The sequence below is a fragment of the Ambystoma mexicanum genome, chromosome 8 (assembly GCF_040938575.1).
Source record: "Ambystoma mexicanum isolate Mex_15411 chromosome 8, UKY_AmexF1_1, whole genome shotgun sequence".
NCBI classification, from domain to species: domain Eukaryota; kingdom Metazoa; phylum Chordata; class Amphibia; order Caudata; family Ambystomatidae; genus Ambystoma; species Ambystoma mexicanum.
In genome coordinates, this window is record NC_090929.1 from 134087221 (window position 1) to 134105083 (window position 17863).

The following is a 17863-nucleotide window of genomic DNA, read 5'->3' on the forward strand; positions in this document are numbered from 1 at the left end:
CCTCTAGGAAGAGGGGAGGTTACTCCTCGTCGTCGAAAGACAAACAATCTAAAGACCAACAATGACGGGTTTCAGAACGTCCTGGGAGGCAGGGTGTCTCACTGTGCCGACGAATGGGAGAGAGATAACCTCGGACCGGTGGGTTTTGGACACTGTAAAGTTCGGTCATTCCTTACCATTCAAAAGCAAGCCGTCGCGCATTCCACCAGTGTTTTCTGCTCAATCCCACCTCAACGTTTTAAGACAAGAGGTAGTACTTATGCTACAAAAAGGGGCTATAGAATTGGTAGCTGTGTCACAGAGGGGTCAAGGAGTGTATTCCCAATACTTCGTGGTGAAGAAGCCCATCGGAAAATGGCATCCCATTCTCGACCTTCGGGACCTCAACAAAACGTTAAAAAATCTAAAATTCAAAATGCTCACACTTCAGGAAGTGATCGGATCGATTCAGCAAGAGGATTTTCTGGCATTGTTGGATCTCCAGGACGCGTACTTTCACATTCCAATGCGTCGACGACACAGAAAGTTCCTAAGGTTTGTAGTCGGGCGGACCCACTACCAATTCACAGTGCTCCCCTTTGGACTAAAATCGTCTCCTAGGATGTTCACAAAATGCTAGCCCCGGTTGCAGCATGGTTGAGAAAACAGGGACATCATGTTTACCCGTACCTGGACGACTGGTTAGTGAGGGGATCGTCCCCTATGTCAACTCTGGCAAGTCCAGAAGCTACCATGCAGCTTCTGCGACGACTAGGATTTGCGGTAAACTTCGAAAAGTCCTCATTGACTCTGTCAAGAAGCTTGGTGTTCTTGGGTGCACAGTTCGAAACTCAGTCAGGACTAGTGAGACCATCCGTGGAGAGGATGCACAGACTCAATCAGCTGGAAAGGCAATGGAGAGTCAATACCAAAGTGTCAGTAAGAAAATATATGTCGATACTGGGTGCCATGGCCTCGTGCATCCCTTTGGTGAACAACTGCCGCCTTTACATGAGGCCAATTCAAGAATTCCTGGCAGACCGATGGACTCAGAGCCAGGGACTTTGGTCGGGCAAACTGACCGTCGACAACGAGCTCCTGCAGGCACTTCGATGGTGGCAAGTCTTCAAAAACCTGTCCAGAGGGTTTCCCCTGCAAGAGCCGGAGTTTCGCAAGACCATAGTGACGGACGTGTCGCTGACTGGATGGGGGGCATATCTGGGCGCTCTCCAAACGCAAGGCCGGTGGTCGTCGGAGGAGTCGCTCCTTCATATCAATGTGCTAGAGTTGAGGGCAGTGCGTTGGGCCCTGAAAGCTTTTCTACCGCACATAAAAGGGTCAGTGGTGAGAATATTGACAGACAATACGACAACAATGTTTTACTTAAGAGAACAAGGAGGTACTCGCTCCAGAACTCTTTCCACCGAGGCTCAGGAGGTATGGCAGTGAACTCTGCAACAAAATATAACCATCGTAGCCCACTATCTTCCGGGAGTAAAGAACGCGCAAGCAGATTCCCTCAGTAGGGAAATGGACCAGATACACAAATGGGAACTGGACGATCTTCAGTTGTCGAATATTTTCAGAAAATGGGGGCAGCCTTCTCTGGATCTCTTTGCAACAAGGGAGAACGAGAAATGCGAGCAGTACGCCAGCAGATGGCGCAGATCGATTCGCTGGGGGAAGCGTTCTCCTTCCTGTGGACAGACAAGTTTCTGTACGCCTTTCCCCCGTTTCCACTCATACGGCGGACCCTGCAGTGGATTCACAGATACCGATGTCGAGTGATCTTGGTGGCTCCGAATTGGCCGAGACAGGCGTGGTTCTCCGACCTGCTACAGCTTTCAATAGCACGGCCGGTAATGTTTCAGAAAGTCCCGAACCTCCTGTCCCGGGACAAGGGAACAGTGTGGCACCACGACCCGGACAGTCTCAACCTGACAGCTTGGCTCCTGACTTCTCGGAGTTTGGTACCCTGAATATTTAATTGCATTGCCGTAGAATTCTGCAAGCCGCGCGAGCTCCGTCCACGAACACTTCTTATGCATGCAAGTGGAGGAGATTCTGCATGTGGTGTCAAAATCAGCCGGGGTTGCAGCCCCTGAATATAACTCCGGAACAGCTTCTACCATATTTGCTGCATTTGCAGAGAGTGGGTTATCTTTTTCATCGATAAAAGTACACTTGGCAGCCATTTCAAGGTTCACGCGGAGAAGGCAGTCGTCTCCGTTGTTTAGTGATAGGCTGATAAAGCACTTCATGAAAGGTTTATTTCGTACATTTCCACTGATTAAACGCTTTCCTCCGACCTGGAGTCTTAACTTAGTGTTGGCGGAGCTAAAGAAAGCTCCCTTTGGACCTATGGCTTCCTCGTCTATGAAGTTCTTATTGTGGAAGTTGGCTTTTTTGGTAGCTATCACTTCAGCGCGACGACTCTCGGAGATACAAGCATTGGTCATAGATCCTCTGTACTTGAGGTTCTTTAAGGACAAAGTGGTGCTGGCAACTAACCCTCATTTTTTCCAAAAGTTCCTACTCTTTTTCATAAGCATTCGTCAATTGTACTACCTACCTTTTTCACGACTCCTTCATCGGTTGCGGAAAAAGCCCTCCATACTTTGGATGCGAAAAGAGCTCTAAGGTTTTATCTTCATCAGATTCAGCAATTCAGGACTACGCAACAACTGTTTGTGGCTTATGGTCCGTCGACGAGAGTAAAGACAATCTCAAAACAAGGACTAGCTCGATGGGTCTCGATGACGATTGCTTTTTGTCACTCCAAGGCGGGGAAACCGCTACAAGGACGTCCGAGAGCTCATTCCACAAGATCAACTTTGTCTTCTGCGGCGTTGTGAGCCGGAATTCCACTGGGAGACATTTGTCAAGCGGCATCCTGGTCGGTGCCACATACATTTACCCACCATTATTGCCTCGAACAGCAGCATGTAGACGATGTACAGATGGGACGAGCAGTCCTACGGCATCTGTTCCAGTGAGGTAAGCCCTATTCAGGGGAATGGCCTTAATCTATATGTATATATATCTTAATGTATATTGTGGTTGTTGTTGTTTTTTAAACCAACCTGTTACCACTGGATTTTTGAAAAAAAATAAAATAAATAAATGTGTGCTAAGATGGTATTGGTTTGCATTCACACCGCCAAATCAGGATTACTGCTATACAATCTATTCTAAGCATGTGAATCCATGAAAGATCCAATGCTGGAGAAGGTATTTGTTTCTTACCTGTAACTCCATTTCTCCAGCATTGGTATCTTTCATGGATTCACATGCGCCCGCCGGCCTCCCCTGAATGCAATATATATGTATATACCCCATTCTACTTTGGAGGGGTTCAAATCTGAAGGGAGCCGCGGGGGCGGGGCATTTATACCGCTACGCCCTATTGGGGCATGCGTAAGCAGCCCAAAACGACGTAGATAGGACACAAAAGTGTCTAAATGTTTCCTATGTACCGAGGGTTCCCAGTCTGACGACGGGGGATATTCTAAGCATGTGAATCCAGGCATGTGAATCCATGAAAGATACCAATGCTGGAGAAATGGAGTTACAGGTAAGAAACTATTCCCTTCTGATCTTTAGTCTCGATTCAGACTCCACTATATTCAAGTAGATGCCTATGTTTCAAAACGAGTTGAACCATATACTGTGGGAAACACATTTGAAGACTGTTTAAATTCCTTCATAAGTCAGATCTGTAGTAGCATCAGTGGTTTCAAAGTGATTCAGCCATCATAATAATGATTCAGGCAGAGTACCTAAATACTCTTACTTCCCTCGTAGAAATCAGTACATCATTATTTCCCTTTTGTAAAGAAAAGGTGTTTTGTTTATTTTTGATCATTAGTGTACCATTCTGCAAATTGTCTATTTAAGCCATAGTTAAAAATGGTACTAAATCTAGTAACCAAACTAATTGGATTAAAGTATTTTATATTTGACTTCGCCTTTTTTTAAATAAATCAATTAAACGCCTTTTCTCTTTTTGTTGTAGGTTTGCTAAACGTGCAGGGCAGTAAACTGTAAACCATTTGAAATGTCTCTATTTAAAAGAACTTGGATGTGCGTTTTGTTTGGTACCATTGCACTAATTGTCATAATAAATTATATGTTAACGGAGCCACCCATTTTTAGAGATTTTAAAAAGTATAAAATGCTTGAAATTGCCAGCATTACACCTCTTCACGACAACAGAACTTTCATAATTGGAGCTTATTATGATAACCGAGAAAAAAGCCTGATACGAATAATTGCAATTCTTAATCGTCGGTATGTAAATGAACTCTACTGTTGGTTGATCTGCAGTAATATTGATGGCTTTGCAGCTATACAGAAAGTGGGGATTGATATTCTTGCCCATGATTTTGGATTTCCTTATGTGATAGGTCATCTGCTGTGCCCGACAGTGAGAAACTGCACCACAGAATATGTGGCCATTCACTTATCTGATAAAAGAGATTCTGACAAGCTGCCTCTGTTTGAGATCAGGAACCGCAGTCCTAGTGCATTTACTGCTGAATTCACAGTGTGCATTTCCACTATGTTCGGAAATTCGACCAATGCTTTGCAATTTATTCAGACCATAGAGATGTATAAACTGCTGGGTGCCCAAAAAGTCATGATCTATAACCACAGTTGCAGCTCGCTGATAGACAAGGTCATGAAACATTACATTGCAGAAGGAACTGTCGAAGTGATACCTTGGCCAATCGACTTTTATCTTGACGTTTCTACAAGTTGGCATTTTACATTGGGTTCCCGTCCAAAAGACTTGGGCTATTATGGACAGCTTGCAACTTTAAATGACTGTCTCTACAGAAATATGTATAAAAGCAAATATGTGGTACTCATTGATATGGATGAAATTATTATGCCCAAAAAACACCAGAATTGGGCAAGCATGATGGCGTACCTACAGAAGAAATACCGAAAAAGGGGTATCTTCATTTTTGAAAACCATGTCTTCCCCAATAATGTGTTTGACTTAACTTTCAATCTGTCAGCATGGAAAGCCATACCAGGTGATAACGTTTTACTGCATGTTTATAGGGAACCCGGAACTAAGTATCACGAAAAAATGATTGTTAATCCACGGAAAGTAATACAGATTTCTGTCCACACAGTCTTGAAGACCTATTCACGGCATGTTAAGGTGAGTCGTCGCATTGCGATGCTGCAACATTACAGAGAGGCACTCCAACCCAACTTACCAAGAGCGTCTTTAATTAAGGACACCACTATCTGGAAATTCAGTGCATCTTTAATCCATCAAGTCGATGTGCTGAAAAACCACACCTCGTTGTTTTGACACTTTTCACCAGTATTAGTAGATCGGTTCTCACCTAATAATGGCCAAGCAAAACCAGACGAAAGAGGCAAAATGAAAAAACAGGAAAACGTAACAGGAAGGACATACTTTATACCAAATTCTGTCACCTACATGTGTTAATATTGTGGGCACTATTTTTAGGACAATATGTTGAAGCTTAAACTATATGGCGCGTGTCTGAGCAACACATATGGTCAGCTTGGCATCAAAGAACTAAACCCAAACATTATCCTGGGGGCTTTATTCTAATGCATTTCTAAGCGTCTTCAGTTATGATTAAATAGCCTTTTAATCGTGAGGGGGACTTTGTTGCTACTGTTTTCATGGCATGGTGCATATCAGGAAGAAAGGACAGTGAAAGAACTCCATGGCAGGCAAATTGATTGGAGTATTTTGAAATGAGATGGATAGCTCACATACAGGTGGTGGTGGTGGTGGTCATTTCATGAAAACCTTTTATGGTATCTGCTCACTTACTACACTTTTTTTGTAATCCTGTAAAGAGACTTTAGCCGGTCTTTCACTTGGAGTATATACCTCTCCAGTTTTTAATGATGTTTTTGCTACTAGAAATACGCTTTCCAGTGAAAGATGAGACTGAAAACCCCTCCTTACCCAATTATTTGTGTGTAAAACAGGGATTTGCGTGCCATTCTGTCCGTAAATCCCTGTTTTGACGAATGGGGATTTGCGGGTAGAAGATCACACAAATCCCTGTTTTACACGCAAATAATTCCATGAATCCGGGTGTATGTCACGTTCTAAGCAGCTTGATTTTGTTTGATTTCTGTCATCATTTTCAACATTTTCCTCTTGCAATGTTCATTTTCTAAACATGCGGGCTTTGCACTTTTATAAACCGATAGGTGAATTCCCACACACATCTCCTTTATACATGTGTGTGTGTGTCTGTCCTGACCCCAAGGGCAGTCATATATTGAGACACTGGGCCTCAACTGTAATAGGGAATTCCAAGTGGCGGAAACGCTGTTAAACCCAGATTCCATGGAGTTCCATAGGACTCCATGGGGGAATTTGCCAGTATTACGGGCACCAGCATTACCGGGACGGTAATACCTGCAGTATTTTGCCAGTATATACCTCCAGCTCAAACCTGGAGGTAAATCCAGCACCCTACCGGCAAACTTGAGTGTGCCGGTGCCAGTATGAGGTAATACCGACACGTTATTACCACACCAGTACACTCCTAATGAGGCCAACTGTCTCCACTTTTAAGTGGGTTTATTTTTCCTACTTTCATAGTTCTAAGATCCCACAATGGCTCAATGTGTACTAAACAACTGCTGAAACCTCCCCAAGTCACACCCTATACCCTCTATGGGTTAAATTTGATAATGCACTGATTTAACATAGCTCTAGAGAGAATAAGAAAACCACTTTAAAATACTGTACAAATGCTGGATCTTTATAGAAGCACAGGAGAATGACATAGAAGTATGTATTTTCGTCTTTTTTGTTTGCATATTGTTCCAGAAAATTATTTTTGTACCCACCGTCCTTCCCTTTTAATCACTCTACAGCCGCCTGCTTTGTTTAACAGTATTTATATAATTCTCTGAAACAAGATCCACATTAGTCCTTAGTGACCAGGCAAAGAATGAATTTGACTGGTTAATGGCTGTGCTTTGCCGAACGGCTCCTGGTTGTCCCTCTGATGACCTACAGGGCTCCTTTTTTTAAAAAAAAAATTCTCCTTTTCACTAGCCACTATGCTCAGCTATGAAAACAATATATTTTACCGGTCACCAAAGCATACGGATTCCATCTCTGTAGATGAACTTTCTTTACACCATATTGTATTGTATATTCCTGGGTACAGGGGTTTGTTTAGCAAAGGCCCTTTGCACCTGAACACCGAGAGAAAGATGTTATCTTTAGTATCTGAAACCTAATGTGTTTTTATAGATTGACTCAGTTATATTATGTATCTGTCATTCTGACTAAGTATTGCATTGATTGTATCGTGTATTTCCGTTTTTTTTAGATTATTCGTATTGACTGATAAAACAAATGTTTTAACAAAATGTATTGATTGACCATGTACAATAGACATGGTTTCCAGCCTTTGCCCTTATTCATGTTCAGGTCTGTTTTGGAATGCCCTACTCAAGAAGGCGCCAGAGCATGCTGACTCTACAATCGCCTAGTGAGAACAGTTGCATGAGGAGAGCGTCTCTACTTCTAGAAAGAATAATTGTTCCACGTTTTATTTGTTGTTTTAAAGAAATGTATGTCTTATTGAGTTGTTTCTGTGTTGCTATTAAGTTGACAAGGACATTGAACGGTATGAATGACAAACGCCTGTTTATCCTGCGGCAACAACTGCTGGCGCCTCTATGCCCTTACATCAATAAAATCTTTTATTTCAGACAGAAAAGTTCAGTTTTTTTTGTTTACTGTTGATCTGATAAGATGTCAATTTTGTTGTTGTTTGAAGCAGATGATTCTTGGCACTGCACTCTAACCTACAGTAGCAGCAAGGCACCACTACATATTGGCTAAACCCCCCTTTTGAGAGAGTACAAGGGAACACCCTCACAAATATCAGAGCAGGCGCGCTAATTCCTAGATGTGGAGACTATGCTCCAGCCATTACTGAATAACTGTGTGCTGGAAAACCTCCATAATGTCTTGGGTGGGAGGGGACTAGTCAGGGCACCCATCAAGGTAGGCAGACAGTAATTTCACTACTCCTAATGGGGAAGCATTTGAAACCGATGTGGGGTACCCCTTCTTCGAGCATTGTTAAAAATTGGCCTTTTACTTGTTACCTAAAGAGAGATTTTGGTCGTCTCTTCTCATTTACATATGAAATGCTGTTGCACAAATGAAACTACCTGTTCACAAAAGAACAGGTGGACTAGGCTCACTATTCTATTCAACCCCTATTGAAGCACCAAAGACCACAGGGCACAGAGGCGTCCTGTGGCAGGCTTTTGAAGCCTTATGTGTTTGCCCAATTAATTGTCTCTTTGACAATGACCCCTTGTTTGGAGAATCTGCTTATCTAGCAGTTGAGGCAATCAGGGACCCAGCGTTGGAGATTCAAAGGGCCCGCCTGATGCACTCAAATGTAAAGGAATTCCGGAGTCAGGCTGTAATAGAAAAGGATGTCAAATGTTACCACGGGTAGACAAAGCCAAGCGTATACCCCTAAAGTGCCAAGGATGACTATGCTCGTCCTTTTTGCATAGACTTGCATAATAGCCTGGCACTGTCAGTTGCACTCTCAAATTCTCAACTACTTCGATAAGAAATGTAAAACTCCCACAAGAACTGTTAGGCAGAATCATCACATGCAGTACCCTTGGGGAACACTACACACAATTAAGACTACAAGTGTTAGTACAATTTCACCTTTGGTTCAAACATGTACTACACAGTAATGTGGTAGCAGTGGCTGAGCAGCCAGACTTATCTCAAGAGTAAAGTGAGCAGTACAAGAGGTTACACAAAGAACTAGAAATCTCAGTGATTCAAACAAACACGTACTCAAGGTTTCTTGGTAAAAGAATATACATTTATTTACACAGTCAGTTGGAAAACATTCCACTAGTAAGAGCAGCTCCATATCACAAACTAATATACTATAATACACAACCAATCAGTTTCTGAACAAGTTCAGCTCCCCCGAAGTGGGAGCAAAATGGCACTTCAGTTACTTTAAAAAGGGGTAAAAAGACAAGGTTCAAAGAATCAAAAGCACAAATACTTTCAGAGGTAGGGCAAATATTTTCAGTTCACTACAACCAGCAATTCAATTCAATAGGCCTGGGCCAAAGTCAATGGTTCAGAGTTTTGTATAGGATAGCACAGTTCTGGTAGTAAACGGCTAAGTCTTTGCCACGGTTTTTAGAAGTAGTTGGTCAGATGAAAAGTTATGTCAGTTTAGGGAAGGATAAGCCTTCAAAGTTGGGAAAGTTTTACAAACTTCTTGACCGCACTTGCCCAGTACCTTTTAAATGAAGAGCTGTAGCTGAGGCAGTTGTTCCTGCAGATCTCGCTGTTCCTGAGCTTCAGTCGTGGGGACAAGGAGGACATCCGGAGGTTCCTGCACTGCCCAGGGAAGAGGCCACACGCTTGGCAAAACGTTGGTTTAAGGTGTGAGTGCCTTAAAGACCACAAACTGGTATCCTTCTGACTGGCTATCCGGTTTTCAACAGCACTCTGAAGAAAATTCGTCCAGTATAGAGACAATGTCCAGGTGACTTGCGAGTTGGTTGTTCCCACCAACTCAAGGGAAGAAGTTAACCTTGAAGGGCTTCTCTGTCAATGGAGTTTTAGGCAAGTCGGACCTGCAGCACGGCTTCACCGGTAGACCAGGAGTTGCAGCAGTCGTCTTCCTTCAGCTCGTCTTTGGTTCTTTCGTTCCTGTGGTCGACTCGGCTTATCAAGTCCCAGAGACCTGCTTTTAAACAGTTTTCCCCCATTCATTCCAGCCTGGCTGTCACTCACACAGCAGGGTGGCTGTCCTTAGCCGGACAGCCAGCCAGCCAATCACGCCAGATTGCATTCAGGTTTCCTAGGAGACTAAGCACAGGGAGTTTCAGGCACCTCCCTCACATCCTGTCCATCCCAGACACTCAGGCGCCAAAGGGACCAAACCTGGTTTGGCACGCAGAGTTGAACACAAGAAGGACCTTTCCTAAAAGAAACAGTGAAAAAAAGTCTACCAGAGTCTGTTTTTACAGATAGATCTTGGATGCCATATTGAAAAACATGGCAGACCCGATTTATAGCTACCGGTGTTCGCGGTCAGGAAAAATCATGGTAGTTTGTTTTAAACCACTGACACCAGCCATTTCAAGTAGGAAAGGGTAACATTTGACTGTTACATGAGTGTTTAGATCAGGGGATGCTAGGCACCCCATCCAGCACATTATAGGAAGATAGTGTATGCTGGGTTTGTAAATTTAAAGATACTAGTAAAGTCAATTTAACTTTATGTGCTCTGGAAGACAGTAGTCAGTCCCAGAGAAGGTATTTAAACCTTGGGGAGTCTGAAAGACACCCCTGTGCCACTGCACTGAAGGTGCTGTGTGACACACAAGAAAACGACTATGCCTATGGAGTTGTTTTAAAACTCCATATCCAAAGAACACAAAAGTAAAACCCACATCAAAATACATGAAATAGTGGGAAGAAAAGCTTACACTCTTTCCAGGTAAAAATGAAAATCCTAGAAATCCAGCAAAGTTGCTGGAGTTCTCAAACGGTAAGGGTAATTAGCACATTCTTGAGAATTCTCCCTAACAAGAACACCTACCTTGTGACTAACCTCAATGTTTCTTCCCCATGCTCACCACACAATGCAAATCGGCCACACTCACGCAGCTTTTAAAAATACCTCCCAGATTCTGAACAACACAAAATAAACATCACTGACACTAACTGATATTCTCAGCCCAGACCAGTGCATGCCCACACTAAGGACCCCAGGACATCCGTTTGGACAGAAAGCCCTCTGCTTCCTACACTTCACACGTAGAAGAAAGCTTGCACACACGCAGTTCTCAGTGTACTTTGATCTGCACCTTCAACCCAAGATACTGAAATGTTCCCTTCCACTCCAATGTACTAAACTCACCCCATCTCTTTCAGATTCGCTGCAGCACCTGGAAATCATGCAAATGACAGTGGTACACGGGGCAAATCCTAATATAACCTTACCTGCGAAGGAGCTACATCAGATTTTTTATTCTACTCATATTAATTTCTTCTGCATAGCCAGACTTATTCTGCATAGCCAGATTTATTTTAATGTTTACTCAAAACAACTGTTGCACAGCCAAAACCTAGCCGTCGATGACACATTCGATTATTTCATCTGATCCATTTGTTGCACAACTAGACTAATTTTTTATAGAGCTATTTATTTCAGGGTTTACTCACATTATCTGTTTCACAACCAGAATCTCGCTGTAAAGTAAGGTTATTTCCTTCCCTCAACCAAAGCTGGAAAACAAAACCCTCTTTGCAGAGTCAGAATTAGTATATATCTCATATTATTTTTTGTATAGTCAGACTAACTCTATTTTGCTTTTATGAAAGTCTTTAAGGTAGCACAAATTCTAATATATTTGTGACAGATTCAGCCTTCTGGACAATACACGTATTGCCGTTCACACACATCTATCCCCGTTCCTACTCCTGTGTCGCTATCCTACTCTGATACATTGTCATCCCTCCCAGCTGTCCTCTAACTGTGAGAAACCAGAAGGTGTCTCACCCACTAAACCCTGGGGATCTGTCATTCAGGTGGCCAGGGTATGGCCATTGCTTTTGGATCCAGTTCGTGGGGTGGACTAGTGTGGGAAGATCACCTGGATGAAGGGTCTTCAGGAAGTGGAAATGGGACACTGGATGGTGAGACCACGGTATCCGCTTCCCTGTAACACCTTTACCTCATAGAACTCCAACCCCCCCTTTACAACACAAACACTTTCTCACAGACAGCCCACTATGAGAGAAAACGGACTAATACCCAAGCTGGATACCTGACGTGTCCCAATAGAAGGAACATGCATGGTCATGCAATTAGTGACCATTACACACACCTGACTTCCATTACACCTCCGCACATGGATAAAAGGCGGAGCAAGAGAGCACACTTTTCAAAACACACGAAGAAATAGCAGTTCTAAAATGGCGGTTTAACAAGAGGAGAAACAGAAGAGGATCACAAGCCTCGAGAGAGGAAGCGTAAAACCAGGAAACCAGGCTGAGGAATCCTGCCTTGTGTGTCGGAGGTACCTGGGGCCCTCCCGCGTCGATAATCAGGGTGGGGGAAATCACCTGCAGCCGTGGTACTGTCCTTGGCTCCAACAACAAAGCGGTGTCAGTGAACACAGCCGGTGAGTTGGGGAGACCGATACAAGACCGGTCTGTGTTGAAGCCAAGGATGCAAGCGGCAACATTGTATGGCGAGCACTGGAATGAACATTGTATGAAATGCATGTGATAACCAACGCAACTAAAGTTGAACTGCAGATAAGTGATTGAATTTTGAAAGCAAGATACGATACCTTTGGCAGAGTGGTCCGGCACCGCATGGGTGCTCAATTGAAGATCTCTGTAAGGCATTGAGCTGAGAGTTGACAAAAGTGAAAGAGTGGCAAAGTGGTCCTGTGCGGGTCTAGCACAATCCAGCACACAATCGAAAGTCTTCGATGTTGATACAGTAAAAGTTTATAACACAGATAAAGTTGGTCCGAGCCCAGAGGAGGGGGATCCATGGTCGGACCCCGAACGAGGGAGACCAATTTGTGAATATTGTGAAAAAGGGGTCTGAGTCTGAAGGAGGAGGATCCATGCTCTGAGCTCGAACGAGGGAGACCAGATAGTGAATATTGCGAGAATTTGTACTGTGAAATCCGGAGGCAAAAGGAACTTTGGTGTTTGTTGTGTTACATCAGGCCCTCTGAAAAAGAGACTTTGAATGGCAAAGAGAATTTAGCACAGAAGGCTATGATGTTTGAGTGTGCCGCCTTCTCCCGTAATAATACGGTGGGGAAGGGAAGCCAATGGCTTGAATATCCTGACATATCATTTCTTGAACACTTCTTTTGCATAGCATTGTTTCCCACACTATTTGTATTTCGAGCTAATGATTGACAATAGGTTTATTAGTAAAGGCCCTTTTTTTCAAAAAAACATTTTTATGAACATTTTCAAATCAGACAACTTTAACCTCCCACTCATTCCCCCCTCCCTTTCCCCTTCTTGTTCCGTCCCCCAAGCAGAGACATTATATCTTTTTCACAAATTTCGTAAAACAACAAATAATCATGTTTACATAATATTCAATTATATTATGTGGACACCATTGCAACACAACGTCCAAAGCCCATTCCTTTCTAAATTTGTCCTGATCCCCTTGAAGATTGTAAGTCATCCACTCCAAAGCAATAAACCCCCATAATTTGATGAACCAGTCCCTTACCGTTGACAAGTTCTTTTGTTTCCAAGCACTTGCGATGACCAACCATGCAGTGATTACCATTAACATAAATACTTTACTTTGAGCTTTGGTTGGTAGACAATTCTCCGGATCAAACAATCCACACAGCCATTCCTTAGGTGACCAAATTATTGCCGAGGATATAACTTGTCTTTATCTGATATGGAACCTCTTCCCAAAAACAGCCTCAATTTTGGGCATTCCCACTAAATATGCCACCAATCCCCCTTTCCTCCACATTCTCACCAACATCTATCCATAGAAGTCAGAAACCTTGTATGCAGTTTTTCAGGAGTAAAATGCCATCGATACATAACCCTATACCATGCTTACCTAATCTGGATAGACCTTGTATGTTTAGGAATATTCCTCCATAAGTGTTCCCAATAGCTTCTCGGCAGGTCTGTCCCCATAGTCTTGTAGAGGTGAAGTGAAGTACCCCCACCAAAAGCTCTGCCCCCATGCTGCCTATATGTTGGGAACTAGAAATTGCAACACGTGCAGTACCAGTGAGGATGCCTATACCGCAGAAAATCTTGGAAACAAGGTATCCATTGAGAAAACCATACATGCATTCACGAAGAAATAACAGCCTTCTGGACAAAGTCCTGGAGGAAGTTTGAAAATGAGTGAAAGAGAAAACCGGTGATGTCATGCGGAATGGAGCTGACACACCTAGAAAATATGCACAAGGTAAAAGAACATAGACGATATATAAGCTCTGAAGAGGAGGTAGTAAAGATGAGCAACATTTCGGGCTTGAAATGACGATGCTCATGCTTCAGAAACGTCGCAGAAAATACAAATCAGTTTACACTTGTACAGACGCAGTAACGCAAGTAGACGGTGATCTTAAGGCTGGCTATGTAGTGAATAGTTGCAGCTATGCACCAATGTATAATACATAGGAATGTATAGAACCTGGATATTCCACAGTGCACTTTAAGCAAGGCTTGAAACCCCATGATTGGAAGGGGTTTTTCAGTGTGGCGCAGTTGGAAAATAACTGATGGCAATGGAGAAATAAAAGAAAAGCTTGGCTGGCCTAGCACCAAGAAGTTGAGGCCACCGTGAACCTGGTTGTCCATCCAGTAGTTACACGAGCATTAGAAAGAAACAAACTTCTGTTTGAGGTAGAATGTAAAAACACTGAAGGCATCAAAAGTTCATCATTTAATAGAATGAAATGCTGCAAAGAGCTTGAAAATGAGGTCTACCAAGTTAAAGGGTCAGATCAAAATAGACATTGGGTCGAGCTACACTGGAACCAAGAAGATACTCCCTTTATTTCTCAGGCACAGAGAGCTTCTACAAGGCCAAGTTCAAAGCCTTAATTGACGGGCGGACTGCAAGACTGATGATGGATGTTGGGCTAATTGGTGGGGAGGCATGATCACGCCGACCCTCCCTGCACCTGGTATGGTAGCCTGCGTGCTGCTAGCGTGTAGAATATTCCAGAAGGGTACAAGGGTGCCAAACCAATGGTAGAGGGCCATGTATCAAAGAGCCCTATAGTTTGTATAACCAATAGAGTGTCCAGTATTAGTGTTACACAAAAGATGATGTGCACTTGGGATGGGCTTAGTTGCCCACCTGACAGTAGAAACCCAATCACAACCCCGTCAGCATGGAACTTATACTTATATGTTCCCTGTAATCCTATCGCATCCCCAAGTAGGTTTTTGTAGTTTGCCACGTAGTATGACATCACTTATGAAGAGTTTTGACTATAAAATTTGTGTTTTTTATGATATGCGCTGAGAGAAATCGAGCGAACGTCCGTTGATGTCCGTTGTAACTCCCTGTTTTAGACAATTGCAAATAAAACAGCACCAAGTTTTGCCAACTCCGAGTCAGTTTGATTATTGATGTTTGAGTAACAAGTGCATCCCCATCTATCTCAAAGTATTGCTACCTTGTCTTAAAGGACCCTAGGTATATGGGTTCATTTGGTAGCAGAGAGAGGATGGTTCAGAATCCGTCGACCCAGTAGGCTTTTAAGTTTAAGGGTCTCAGAAATATCAGATGTCCTCCGCCATTTAGCTGGAGGACCGCAAGGCTTCCAGCGGATAGCGGCCGCAACAAAGTCTTACAAGAAAAATTAAGCAGGTGCGACGGGTCCCTCTTTCATGAAATTCCCCTCCTGGTTTCTACAGGCAGCTGAGCGGACGGAAGGCTAAGATGCCCAGTTGAGGGGGAGACGGTCCCAAGGGTCAGGAACTGAAAAGCGAATGGTGAGTAGATTGAGAGAGCTAACAAAAATATGTTGTACTAAATGGGGAAAGTGATAAAGGGGAGTAAGTAACAGAGGATTGGAGGGGTATTTGAGGTACTGACGAGGAACGTCATGTGAAGATGTATGGACAAGGAGGGAAACAAGCCCAGAATCCTACGTCCAGGGAGGTCTAGAAGAAATTTGTCTTAAAACCCAAGTGGGTGAAACTAGGCTGTGCACAAATAGATTTGTGAGAGAAGACGATTCTTACACCGATCTGAGTCATTATTAGGGGTGAGAGTAGCCACGAGGAGCGTTGGCAGAAGTATATGTACGCCGGACAGTCCATCTGTCTGAATATTGTATGTGTTAAGGATCTGATGAAAATGTCAAAGAGCGACAACCAATAGATTGTGGTAAAAGGCTGAGAATAGATTATTTATTTAGTTTTTAAAGGTATTGACTGAACAGAGAGACTGAAGTAAAGTGAGACAGAGGATTGGAGCTGCGACGATTGGTGCACGCTCATATTGTGTTACTTTTCTGAAAAGTATTTTCAGTGTAAAACAACAGTAAGTATTGACAGTCGAGTGTGACTAGTCATGATGGAGGATGTTACTCCGCTCATGCACCTGTGCAAACAGCTGTCCAAACACGCACCGAAGCTTAGGCAGTATAGTGCATAATGGGTTAAGGGCATGGCAGATAAAATGTTCATGCCATGGCCACAAGGAGGATGAGTGGCAAAGGTGGTTTTGCAACACATGACCACACACCTGCATGCAGCGTACATGGTAAAGAAGTTAGAAAAAAGGTTAGCTAGCTTACAGCTTTGGAAAATGTACCAGGAGCAACAGGAAGACATGCCTCCTGAAAACTGGATGTTTAGCCAGTGTTAAGAGAGGGGTGACAAGCTTTCTGCTCCTCCTACCGCGCCTGAAGAAAATGACAATAGTACAAAAAATGTAGTGTTTCCTTTAAGGGAGCTTAAAGCAGCGGCAGGATACAGTAATCTGATGCATGAGCCGCCTGCGCATAGTAGTAACGAGAGTCCAGAAAAAACTACAGAAAGGGACAAAGAGAGAAGTGACGATCAAATATGACTCTAGATATAGAAAGAGAAATTAAGAGATGGAAAGGAGAAAAGGATAAAGCTGGTGAGATACCGCTCATACAGAACAAATGGATGGGAGGTCAAATATTGCTCAAATTTGATGGGAAGAGCATTGAGGAAGTACGGCAAGGGGAAGATCAAGACAAGCAAGATTGAAAAGACAGAACGAGAGAAACGATTGAGAGAAGATAAGGCTAAAAAGAAGAGTCGACTAAGACGAGAGCATTATATCAGGAAGAGCAGATAAGAAAAGAGTGGAAGAGCAGAGAAAATATCATAACAGGCAGCGAGCAATCGAAGAATGAGACATACTAGAAAAGAGAAGACAAGAAGCGGAAGAACAGAAATGAAGAGATAAAAGAATGCAAAGATGCAGAGAGGAAAGTGCGTAAGGCAAATGAAAGAAGTGAAGCAAAGAGACAGGAGGAAGAGAGGGTTAGTGACCTTGATTGCATTGAGAAAGAGCTAATGGAACTAAACCCAGTAGTAGCATGGGAGGACATAGAGGAGTTCTTCCCATTACAAGAGCTGATGCTAGGGACCTCCAAGGATAAACCTAGAGGAAGACTTCGAGATAGGAAACATAGGAGATAAGTTTATCAAGAGATGAGGACAAAAAGTGAATTGAAAAATAAAGGGAAAGATGATCGATTTGAGATTTCCCAGTAACACATTAAGGAGAGTAGCTTGTTTAGTTTCAAGCACAGAGCTTTGTCTTTGGATGGGCTGACTTTAAACAGAGACGAGAAGGAGGATAGCCACACGTGTTGGGGACAAGACATGTCGGACGAAGACAGGGAAACCTTCAGTGGGGAGGGGGGAGCTGGTGCATGCAGTTCTGAGAGATATTTTCAGACAAAGAGGTTAGATGGTCGGATCTGGACCTACCAAAAGAAAGAACGCCAAAGCCTATGGCTTGCACAAAACAATCTAAAGGGCGATCCCATAGTGTAAGAGAGGGGAGCAGATTAAGTTCATTACCAGGAAGACAGTGATCAGGAACCATTGTCCCTACTATGGGTAGGCAGACGATGGAAGCCAATTGCAATTGTGGAATTTCGCTGTTTCCCTTGTTAGAAAAAGGAGGGGCCAGACTGCAGTATATCCCGTGACCCCAGATGGACAAGGATAACCTAAGGTGTAAGCTCCCGAGTTTGAATTCGGGTGCCAGAAAATGGATTTATGAATTGGAAAAACTGACAGGTGAAACACGTTAGCTATAGG

At 43.3% G+C, this 17863-nt stretch overlaps 1 protein-coding gene across 1 annotated transcript; it reads left to right on the forward strand.

The window, feature by feature from the left end:
- The first annotated feature begins 4016 nt into the window (after window positions 1-4016).
- LOC138471707 (uncharacterized) lies at window positions 4017-7675 on the forward strand. The gene has a single exon (XM_069609475.1). The coding sequence runs from the start codon at window positions 4037-4039 to the stop codon at window positions 5306-5308; it is 1272 nt and encodes a 423-aa protein (XP_069465576.1). The 5' UTR covers window positions 4017-4036; the 3' UTR covers window positions 5309-7675.
- The last annotated feature ends 10188 nt before the right edge of the window (window positions 7676-17863 follow it).

Coding starts and splice junctions, on each gene's coding strand:
- LOC138471707 (XM_069609475.1), top strand. CDS start 4,037: ATGTCTCTATTTAAAAGAACTTGGATGTGCGTTTTGTTTGGTACCATT.